The following is a 12,500-nucleotide window of genomic DNA, read 5'->3' on the forward strand; positions in this document are numbered from 1 at the left end:
AGGGAGGGGGGAGAGAGAGAGGGAGAGAGAGGGAGGGAGGGAGAGGGGGGGGGGAGAGCGAAAAGGGAGGGGAGGAGGGATGGAGAGAGACAGAGAAAGGGTGAAATAGATGTGAGGGAAAGATGAATGGAGAGAGAGAGATACATGAGGGGGAGCGCAGAGAAGGCTGGGGAAAGGAAGGATGGCGGGGGAGGAGAAGGAGGAAGAGGACGGGGGTGTACACAGAGGTGGGTTGTCTGGAGGCTGGGGGCCCAAATCACTAAAAATAACCTCAGGCCGTGCATCCTGAGACTTCATTAATTAATGTGTGCGTGCGTGCGTCAGTGAGGGTGTGTGTGTCAGCGTTTGTGGAACATCAATGTGTGTTGACGCTCTCACGCTGTTTTGTATCAGTGGGTGCCGGAGAGGGTTTTCTTCTCCATTGAGAAAAAGTGCAACGATTTTTCCCGGACGGACGGACACGGCGAGCAGCAGACAACCTGACGGCCGCGGAGAGAAGGAGAGACGGGAGCCAGCGTTGAGATGGCCGCTAACCTTGAGTGGCTGAAGAGTAACAGGAAATGTCTGTGATTATGAGGCAGGTTTGTAAAGTCATAGCCTGAACTTCAATGCTCTCTTATTGTCTCCTTTCACCTTCTGTATCGTTTGCTGCTTTCATTCACAAACGAACACACACCCACCCACACACACACACACACACACACACATATACAAACACACAGGCACACGCACACGCATAAACACATATGCATACACGCAGACGCACACACAGGTATGCACGCACACATGCAAACGCACACACACACACACACACACACGCATTAAGACACATGCATACACACACATTAAGACAGACACACACAAACTCACACTCATACACACATTAAGACACACACACACATTAAGACACACAGACACACACACAAACACACACACACACACACACACACACACACACACACCCGCCACACCCGCACACACACACCCACACAGACACAGTCAGCACACAGTTAGTTAGAAAGCTGAGCTTCCCATGGGACCGGGGTGCACTGAGGCTCCATTAGGGGAAATGAGAAAAAAATGAGTTTGATCCACTGGAGGGGAAGTGATGAGTGATTCCGGAAACACACGCAGCATCACTTGTGATAAATGTATACACAAGCATGCACACACACAAATATGCACACATGGAGGCACACACACACACACACGCACGCACACACACACACACACACACAAATATGCACACATACAGGCACTCACACATACACACAAATACACACAGACACTCACACACAGATAAACCCACACAGGCACTCACACACAAACACACATAAACAGAGACACACACAGACACACACACACAAACAAACACAGACACACACACACACACAAACACACACAAACAGACACACACACACACACACACACAAACACACACACACACACACACACACAAACACATATACACAGGCACTCACACATACACACACAGGCCAAAATGAAAATGTAAGTGACCAACAGGAACACTCCTAATCACAAACTGTGTTACAGAAGTGATCAATCACTTCCTTTATAGCCAATATGTATGAAACAGGACCACGTGTTATTGATCGGGATGTGGTATCTAAATGACGTATATCCACTTAAGTTTGTCTGGGATATAGTGCGTGTGCGTGTGTGTGTATTGTTTGTGAGTGCCTGAGTCTGTGTGTGTGTGTGTGTATGTATGTGTGTGTGTGTGTACATGTGTGTTTGTGTGTGTGTGTGTGTGTACGTGTTTGTGTGTGTGTGTACACGTGTGTTTGTGGCCCTATGTGCCACAAGATACTTGGAGGACAGGTAACAGGTGTGTGTACGTATGTGTGTGTGTGTATTTCTTTGTGAATGCCTGTGTCTGTGTGCTTGTGTGTGTACGTATTTGTGTGTACGTGTGTGTGTGTGTTTGTGTGTGTGTGTCTGTGTGTGTGTGTGTGTGTGTGTGTGTCTGTGTGTGTGTGTGTGTGTTTGTGTGTGTGTCTGTCTGGAGAAAAACTTCTTTTTTTCGGGTGAATCATTGTGTAGTGTGTTGTGTAACTTGTTAGGACCTTGGTTTGTTAATCACAAAGACACAGTTGTGTAGAGGAATCGGGGGGGGGGGGGGGGCTGAGCTGTGTCTGACAGTGTCTGCTAGCTGAAGATACTCCGCAGACAATGACAGGTCGACGGATTAAAAAAAAACGACCAAAAAGAGTATTCTATTGCAGTCATTATTGCTCGAGAGCACAAAGTATACCGCACGAATAATAACGATGATAAACAATAAATGTGTTTACCAGAGTTGGACGGCATGGTGGGAAGAACGTGAACACAAAGCAGAGCGAAAGCGCTGACGTCAGAGACGGGAATGAATGGAAGGGAGGGGGGGGGGTAGAGAGAGAGAGTGGAAGAGAGAGAGAGAGAGAGGGAAAGAGTGGAAAAGAGAGAGAGCGAGAGAGAGAGAGAGAGAGTGGAAGAGAGAGAGAGAGAGCAAGAGAGAGAGAGCGAGCGAGCGAGAGAGAGAGAGAGAGAGAGAGCGAGAGAGATACAGAGAGAGAGGGAGAGACAAATGTGGTCGTGCATAGGTTTGTGTGTTTGTGTGTGTGTATGTGTGTATATGTGCGTTTGAATATAACACAATATAATTGTGTTATTCTTTACATAGAACATGAAAGGAAAGAATCGAAGGCATACCCCCGAACATAGGTACATACATAATCACCAATGGTAAGAACTATTAATAACACAATACTAATAATTACATGATACTCAACAATTATTCGCCGTGAATAGTGAGGAATAGCTATTCCCCACTAACACTCCAAAAATAACCGTGAACACTCCAAAAATAACCAAGAAAACACTTTTTACTGGGATTTATTTGTTTTTATTAGCTGTTTATTTATTTTTAATAGGGTGACCAGACGACCGTCACGCAATAACACGAGTTTGAGATCTCAATCATGGGATATTGCCCAATATCCCGAGATGGCGAACCAATCAAATTGCGCCATCTTAGGAGGTTCACGTGTATCATATGCTAATACATTTTATTCTGTGCTTTTCAGGTCTGCTTAAATGCATACGGTGTGTGTGTTTGTGTGTGTGTTTGTGACATCACACCTCACCCATACGGTGTGTGTGGGGGGGGGAAATATCACACCTTATCCACCACCAGTGTATAGCACCCACCTCAGCGAGACACCAGAACGCCCACCGCTTACTGGAGAGGAGCGGAACCAAACCGTCCAATTAGAGAGCAGGAGATAATTAAGCGGCTTGGGGTCTTTAGTGACCACCAGGGGGTCTCACCTGAAAGCCCCTGCTCTTTCCCCCTCGCTGTGTCCTGGGGCGTTCGGGGTACAACATAAGGCGGAGGGGTGAGCACCCCCTACTGGCCCACCGACCCCTCTAACAGCATTTCACATTTACATGTAGGGCTTTTAACAGACGCTTTTATCTAAAGCGACTCACAATGAGTACATTTGTTAGAAGAAGAAAGAGAAACAACAATATATATCTCTGTCGGCACAGTAAGGATGTTCATAGAACCAAGGTGCCAAGCGCTAACAATCGGTTAACCCATTCCATGTATACAACAGAGATAGCTAGGACAAGACGCTACACAATGCTAAGTACTATTTTCAAGTGCCAGGACGTACAACATACAATAAGTGCGTAAGAGGTTCGGGGGGGGGGGATATGCAGAGTGGTCGGGAAAGAGCCCCAATTGGTCTCCCATCCAAGGAAGGACCAGGGCCTTCCCTGCTTCGCTTCCGGAAAAAGCACAGCAGTGCCAGGGCAGCCGCTCTGGCAGAGAAGGGAGAGGCGGAGCCACGCGTTTGTTTGCGGAGGCAGTTCTGTCCTGAGGGAGGGAGCGGTGGTGGAGAAGCCCTTACCCCTCCCGGGCTCGGTGCTCATTTCTCGCTGCTGGCGGGGGTGGTGAGGAGGTTGCCGCCGGTGGATGAGGGTGTAATGGTGGAGGAAATCAGTGAGTTGGGAGTGAGCCACAGGGAGCAGAGTGCTTTGTAGGTGGTGAGGAGATTTTTGAAATGTGTGATTTGCTTGATGGGGCGCCAGTGGATGGCTGGGATGATGCAGGCTGTGATGTGTGAGCGAGAAATGCCAGCGGCCGGAGGGGCTGTGGATGGGCGGTAATTGGCTTGGTAAATGGTGGGATATTCCATAGAGGACGCTACTGCGAGAGTCTGCTGGTGGTGAATACGTGGAGGAGAGTTTCAGCTCTGGAGAAGGAAAGTCATGGAGGATGCGCACACACACACACTCCCACACACACACGTGGCACACACACACCCACGCACACACACACACACGGGACACGCACACACACACACTCCCACACTCACACGTGGCACACGCACACACACACCCCCGCACACACACACACACACACGTGGGACACGCACACACACACACACTCCCACACACACACGTGGGACACGCACACACACACACACTCCCACACACACACGTGGCACACGCACACACACACCCCCGCACACACACACACACACACACACACACGTGGGACACGCACAGACACACACACACACACACTCCCACACATACATGCGTGCTCTGATACTGTGTGTAGACTTTTAAATAAACAAATAAATAAATACATACACACACACACACACACACGTACACACACATACACGTACACACACACACACACACGCACACATACACAGATACGCACAAAAGCACACGCACGCACGTACAAACGTACACACACACCCACACACACACACACATACAGTCGGGCAAAAAAGTATTTAGTCAGCCACCAATTGTGCAAGTTCTCCCACTTAAAAAGACGAGAGAGGCCTGTAATTTTCATCATAGGTAAACCTCAGCTATGAGAGACAAAATGAAAAAAAAAAATCCAGAAAATCACATTGTCTGATTTTTTAAGAATTTATTTGCAAATTATGGTGGAAAATAAGTATTTGGTCACCTACAAACCAGCAAGATTTCTGGCTGTCACAGACCTGTAACTTCTTCTTTAAGAGGCTCCTCTGTCCTCCACTCGTTACCTGTATTAATGGCACCTGTTTGAACTCCTTATCAGTATAAAAGACACCTGTCCACAACCTCAAACAGTCACACTCCAAACTCCACTATGGCCAAGACCAAAGAGCTGTCAAAGGACACCAGAAACACAATTGTAGACCTGCACCAGGCTGGGAAGTCTGAATCTGCAATAGGTAAGCAGCTTGGTGTGAAGAAATCAACTGTGGGAGCAATTATTAGGAAATGGAATACATACAAGACCACTGATAATCTCCCTCGATCTGGGGCTCCACGCAAGATCTCACCCTGTGGGGTCAAAATGATCACAAGAACGGTGAACAAAAATCCCAGAACCACACGGGGGGACCTAGTGAATGACCTCCAGAGAACTGGGACCAAAGTAACAAAGGCTACCATCACTAACACACTACGCCGCCAGGGACTCAAATCCTGCAGTGCCAGACGTGTCCCCCTGCTAAAGCCAGTGCATGTCCGGGCCCGTTTGAAGTTTGCTAGAGAGCATTTGGATGATCCAGAACAGGATTGGGAGAATGTCATATGGTCAGATGAAACCAAAATATAACTTTTTGGTAAAAACTCAACTCGTCGTGTTTGGAGGAGAAAGAATGCTGAGTTGCATCCAAAGAACACCATACCTACAGTGAAGCATGGGGGTGGAAACATCATGCTTTGGGGCTGTTTTTCTGCCAAGGGACCAGGACATCTGATCCGTGTGACGGAAAGAATGAATGGGGCCATGTATCGTGAGATTTTGAGTGAAAACCTCCTTCCATCAGCAAGGGCACTGAAGATGAAACGTGGCTGGGTCTTTCAGCATGACAATGACCCCAAACACACCGCCCGGGCAACGAAGGAGTGGCTTCGTAAGAAGCATTTCAAGGTCCTGGAGTGGCCTAGCCAGTCTCCAGATCTCAACCCCATAGAAAATCTTTGGAGGGAGTTGAAAGTCTGTGTTGCCCAGCAAAGGCCCAAAAACATCACTGCTCTAGAGGAGATCTGCATGGAGGAATGGGCCAAAATACCAGCAGCAGTGTGTGAAAACCTTGTAAAGACTTACAGAAAACGTTTGACCTCTGTCATTGCCAACAAAGGGCATGTAACAAAGTATTGAGATGACCTTTTGCTATTGACCAAATACTTATTTTCCACCATAATTTGCAAATAAATTCTTTAAAAATCAGACAATGTGATTTTCTAGATTTTTTTTTTCATTTTGTCTCTCATAGCTGAGGTATACCTATGATGAAAATTACAGGCCTCTCATCTTTTTAAGTGGGAGAACTTGCACAATTGGTGGCTGACTAAATACTTTTTTGCCCCACTGTATATAGTCACACAAACACACATACAGACACACACACGTACACATACACATATATACACCGTCCTACACACGCTCCACACACGCTTACATCACACACACACACACACACACACACACACACTCACAGCATCAGACAGACAGAGTGCGGCCAGTGGGACCCACAGACGTGTTTGAGGGGGTGTTCATGGGGAAGCCTCTTTGTGTTTCTGCTGTGCCGACTCCCCGCCCGTCTGGAAGACATTTCATACCCAGCGGCCATTCACAGGTCTGTGCCTACGCACTGTGGCTGTCACCACCATGATGCATGCCTCCACCATCAAATGGGCATGCATGACACCCACGCACGCACTCACACATGAGCTTACACATACACAAACACACACACGTGCACAGTCACACACAGGCACACACAGACACGTGTACGCACACACAGAAACACACACACACACACACACACATACACACACACACACAGTCAGACACACACATGCACATACACAAACACACAAATAAACAAACACCCAGACAGACACAGGTACGCACACACACATGCACTTACACAAACACTTAAACACACACACACACAGTCAGAAACAGGCACACACAGACACACAAACACACTCACACACAGACACAAACACACGCACACTGCATGTAGACACACACAAACTCATTAACACATAAAAACAAAACCATCATATTCATTCACATCCACACACACACACACACAGACACACACACACACACACACAAACACACACAAGAAGAATACAGCTGGTTGGTGTGGGTGTGTGTGAAGGTGAGGTCTGTGTAATGTTTATCCGTCTGGCCGTTTCAGTATCACCGTCTGTGAGAACACGCACAAACATACACACACACACACACTGAAACACACTGAGAGACACTCAAAGACACAGATACACACACACACACATACACACACACACAAACACACTCACACAAACACACACACACACACCCCGACTCACACACACACACACACACACAAACCAACACTCACACAAAAACACACACACACACACACGCAACCAAACACGAAGAAACAGACACACACTCTAACACACAACAACACACTGCGTCCCCTCCTTGCATTACTCACATGTTTACCCGGCATGTGACCCAAAAGAGCCGCCACAGGGGCCTTCCAGGGGCCGCTCAGTGGCGGGCTGCGTGTCGCTCTGGGACAGGGACAGCTAATCACTCCCTAATCATGGATCTCCAGTCTGTTTATTTATAGGCCCCTGCGCTGCTCCATGGCCAACCCACAGTTCCTTGCTTGCCTTTTCTCCCCTTATGCCCCATCTGGCACGTTGAGTTGTTTGAGAAGCACTTACTGGATGAACACGCAGACGCAGGCGCTTCCCACACGCGTTCCCGCACACACACACACACACACACACAAACAGCATGTGGGATATTCAACACGAACAAACAAGCTAATCCCGGTGAAACATCAGAAACATCAGATTACCATATCAACTGTACACGCGTGCACGCACGCACACACGCACGCATGCACGTGCACACACACACACACACTCCATACACGCACGCACACACACACACACACACACACACACACACACACACACACACACACACACACACACTAACACACACACACGTACACACAGACCCCCGCACAGACAAAGACACACACAATCACACACACACACACACACACACACACACACACACACACACACACACACACACACCACACACACGTACTGACACACACACACACAAACGCACACGCACACACACACCCACACACACACACAAACACCTTGATAATTGTTTTCACATCGCAGTGTCACCCAGAGAAATCAAAGCATCATTCATCGGTTCAGCCACTGTGTCGTATCACTGGCATATACTACTGCCTGCGTTCCTGTGGAGAGGTGGAGATAGCCCTGTAGAAACAGTAACCAATGCCTACCATGGTAACTGTCCATTCCAACGTCTTGATCAGAGCCAACACATGATATAATACCAGGTTTGTAATGGAGCATGTATTGTTGATCGTCATCTTAAAGAAACGTGCCTACAGTGATGATGTTTGCCCAGAAATAAAATTCACAACAGCTCCCCACAAAACTCAGGGGTCTCATCCAGGGGTCTTATCCCAAACCTTTTGACACTTCCCTTGACTTTCAGTTTGTTTCGGTTGACCGTGTCGGCTGTGTTTCTGTGATCTACCAGTAGCAGGGGAAGGGCGGTGTTAGCGGCCGGGGCTAACAACGTAGCCTCATGTAGGCTACGTCAGGTTGTGGTTGCTGTGGTAACACACACCTTACGCAGGAAGCCTTTAAAAGACCTCACCCTCCTCATCCATCTCACGAGGTCCTACACTCTATAATAGATAAGTGTTAAATATTTGATCCACACTGTGCCGAGTTGGTCTGAATGCAGCCTGGATCTGAGTGGTGAGATAAAGGTGTCAGGTGCCAAGGTTTATGAGCATTCCTTTGATATGTTTCGTAAATGTTTCACTGGCGCAAATCTTCAAATTGTGTGCAGTACAAACATTAACATCTAAAGAAATAGACTGAAAACACAGACAGAGAGGCTGGGGTGGTTATGACTTGATTTACGTCGCAAATTGACGTTGGCTAAAAACACTATGATGCAAACATCATATGACTGTTTCAAGCATAATAAATGTTTCTGTATCCATCCCTATTCAAATAAACCTTAAATACAATAGTAAAATATTTTTTGATTGTGTATCATTAAGAGTTAAACAATTGTGTGACCACCAACTAGATAAACATTCATTTGGTGATCGTTTTTGCATTGTCTCAGATCTTGATTTAAATTATTTACAAATAATTGAGGAAAGCCTGACCTACACACCCACACCCACCAGCACAAACCCACCCACAAACGTTTGTGGTCATTAATGAGACACATTGTTTACTCCATCATCAAAGGGTACATCATCAGCTTCTGGTGTACATGTTACCAAATGATGAAAAACGTAATTGGCCAGCCTCCACAGGAAACTCCATCACTGCTGTATTTTCTTTCCTTTGCCTCTGTAATGTTTTTCTTTAAACTGAAGGGATTTCCTACTTCTCGTTTTGATCATATAATACCAGCCCCCCTGATCAAAGAAAACCCTAGCCTGTTGTAGTCCTATCACCACAGTGAAGCCCAGTGCCGGAAGCAGACCATAACGGCCACTAGGAAAGCAATCCAGTAAAAGTATTACGCGCCTGCGCGCGTCTTTGTCTTTGTATTGCTCTCCTCCACACAGCCCAGTCATCATCACTGGGCATCTTGCCGTTCCTTGCTCACCCGCCCCTCGGCTTCTCACCATCATCACCACACACCAAAATGAAGAAAACCCACTCACCCTCCTCCCTCTTTCTCTTTTTTTCTGCGTCCGAGCGCACGGAGCCATGACAGCCTCTCCAGAACCCCCTCTCTCCTCCTCCCCTCCGCCCTTCCCACGAGGAGGATCGCTCCTCCCTGTTCCGTTTTTTTTGCCACCCCTCTTCTCATTCTTGACCCGGATCAGTGACGTAGGAGATTCCACGAAGCCCATTGCCGTAGGCGCTCAGCGAGGAGTCCCAGTATAAATATGAGTCTGGGAGCCACCAAACGGTACTCTCTCAGTCCCAGTCACTCCGAACTCAAGGAACCAGAGCAGCAGCAGAGATAGCAGGAATTGTTTCGCCCTTACTGACTAACTCGCTTTGTGGCTTTGGTTCAGGATGGAAACGTCTATGATTTCTCGGAGCCGACGATGCTCCATGATGCGCAATTGCAAAAGTAAGTGAAGTTTTCTTTCGGTTGTGATTTGTCTGTCTTAGCATCTCATAACAAACAGGCCTACGTGTTATTTTACATGGAGCCTATACTGTGTTATTGAGCTGTGCAATAGCTCAAATAACAACTTCAAGTGTTATTCATTGGAAGTTTGTTAGTTTTATAGTTTATTGAGGCACAATGGAGGGATTGCTTCTCGAGTTAAAGGACTACGTGGTTGTGTTTAACCGTAACAGCATGCAACCACAGAGACGTCAAGGGAAGTGATAGATAGATTTTGCCTTGAGGTTATTGTATTGCTTTGGCATTGTTAAAGCTTAAACATACATTTGATTATTCAACGTCTTCTTTAACATCCCTATAAACGCTGTGCGTAAAAGTCGCTCCAAATGGCTCTGACAATTGCGCTTGAGTTTAATTAAGTCTGCGGCGTCCGAATGCTTGCTGTTTAAAAAGGCAACTATATTATTTTAGAATGAGTGTACAAAATAAGTAATACAAAGTCATATCAAAGAAACTAGAACTACTTAAGACCCATCTCTGGCATTACCATCCTGAACCATGGAGAGCGTCTACCCCTCCACAGCACCGTCTAGATTCTAACCCCGGTACGTCCCTCCTCCTCCTTCTCCCCCAGGCGGCCTCTCTCTCTGGCTGGTGGTGTTGCTGGTCCTCGGCGAGCCCAACCCGGCATCGGCGTGCCCGCATAACTGCGTGTGCTACCCCACGCCGATGACCGTGAGCTGCCAGGCGCAGAACTTCACCACCGTGCCCATCGGAGTGCCCTACGAGTCGCAGCGCGTCTTTCTCCAGAACAACCGGATCACTGAACTGAGAGTTGGCTCATTTGGTTTCGGGACTCAGGTAAGGAGAAAGTTCTGAGAGAAATTTGCGATAAAGTGCGATAAAAGTAATTAGAATAAAAAAAAACTTATCATAACAGTTTCAACTTTTTAGTCTACATTCTGCATGTATTAAAGGAGTGATATCATGCCATCAGGTGAGAGTGTGATTATCCCTTACAAGCCGTTTGAAAATCGGCCTTTCCCTGTGCCTTAGTGACATCACTAGTGGGCGTGTCCACCTCGATGTATGATGGATAGATAGGCAGCATTTCCACACCTGGTGGCATGATATCATCCCTTTAAGACATTTCCTTACATTTTTTAGATAAGAAAATAACAAATTCATACTTTTTTATGACAAACTCGGTCCCTCCTCCCCCCTGTCTGAGCCACTGCATTAACATGTCTCTCCCCTCCTGCACTTCCTACAGGTCCTGTGGCTCTTCTCCAACAACCTGACATGGATCGAGGGGGGGGCCTTCAGCGAGATGAGGGACTTGGAGGAGTTGGACCTGGGAGACAACTCTGGCCTCCACCGGCTGGAGGGAGGAGCCTTCCGGGGCCTGGAGAAGCTCCAGAGCCTGCACATGCACCGCTGCCGGCTGAAGGCCCTGCCCCACAACATCTTCCACAAACTCTACAGCCTGCAGTTCCTCTATCTGCAGGTAGGGGCAACCAGTTAGACCCCTGAGCATTTACATTTACTCCCGACGAGCCAGCTCGTCGGGAGCAGTTAGGGTGAGGTGCCTTACTCAGACCTACTGCCCTCCTGACCTACTGCTGCCCCCTTGGCATGGAGCACATGGACGGAACCACACTGGCACACACGCGTGCACACATTGTGTTTACAAGCTCATAGCATCACATCGCTTCCCTCTGAAACTGATCGATCTATTTCCATCCCTTCCAGGAGAACCACCTCCACTTCCTGCAGGACGACATCTTCTCGGACCTCATCAACCTCAGCCAGCTCTTCCTGCACGGCAACCGCATCCGCACGCTGTCCGAGAACGTGTTCCACGGCCTGGTCAACCTGGACCGCCTGCTGCTGCACGACAACCGCATCCGCCAGGTCAACCGCCGGGCCTTCCGCGACCTGGGCCGCGTCACCATGCTTTTCCTCTTCAACAACTCCCTGGCCGAGATGCCCAGCCAGGCCCTGAGGGACGTCCAGGGCATCGAGTTCCTCCGCCTCAACGCCAACCCCTGGTCCTGTGGCTGCGAGTCCCGCCCCGTCTGGGAGTGGTTCCGGGAGGCGCGCGTCTCCTCCTCCGAGGTCATCTGCGCCTCGCCCGCTGACCGCCGCGGCCAGGACCTGCGCTTCCTGCGGGAGATGGACTACGCCCTGTGCCCGCTGGCCGACCCCGGCTCCATCGGCGGCTCCACCACCACCACCTTCAGCACCAAGACCCGCTGGTGGTTCGCCAAGAACAAGCCCCAGTCCTCCAGCAAGGGCG

At 48.4% G+C, this 12,500-nt stretch overlaps 1 protein-coding gene across 1 annotated transcript in view; it reads left to right on the top strand.

Moving 5' to 3' along the window:
• Positions 1-10,137: 10,137 nt before the first annotated feature.
• The window catches only part of rtn4rl2a (reticulon 4 receptor-like 2 a), a gene marked incomplete at its 3' end in the record, with an annotated part of 2,683 nt that continues 320 nt past the window's right edge, over positions 10,138-12,500 (top strand). The window contains exons 1-4 of the mRNA XM_079758557.1: positions 10,138-10,201; positions 10,836-11,062; positions 11,475-11,708; positions 11,954-12,500. The exon at positions 11,954-12,500 is cut by the window's right edge and continues 320 nt beyond it. Of these exons, the coding sequence (XP_079614683.1) occupies positions 10,144-10,201; positions 10,836-11,062; positions 11,475-11,708; positions 11,954-12,500 (1,066 nt within the window). The 5' untranslated portion in view covers positions 10,138-10,143. The remainder of the gene's footprint in view (positions 10,202-10,835; positions 11,063-11,474; positions 11,709-11,953) is intronic.

The sequence above is a fragment of the Pollachius pollachius genome (assembly GCF_949987615.1).
Source record: "Pollachius pollachius genome assembly, chromosome: 2".
Taxonomy (NCBI): Eukaryota; Metazoa; Chordata; class Actinopteri; order Gadiformes; family Gadidae; genus Pollachius; species Pollachius pollachius.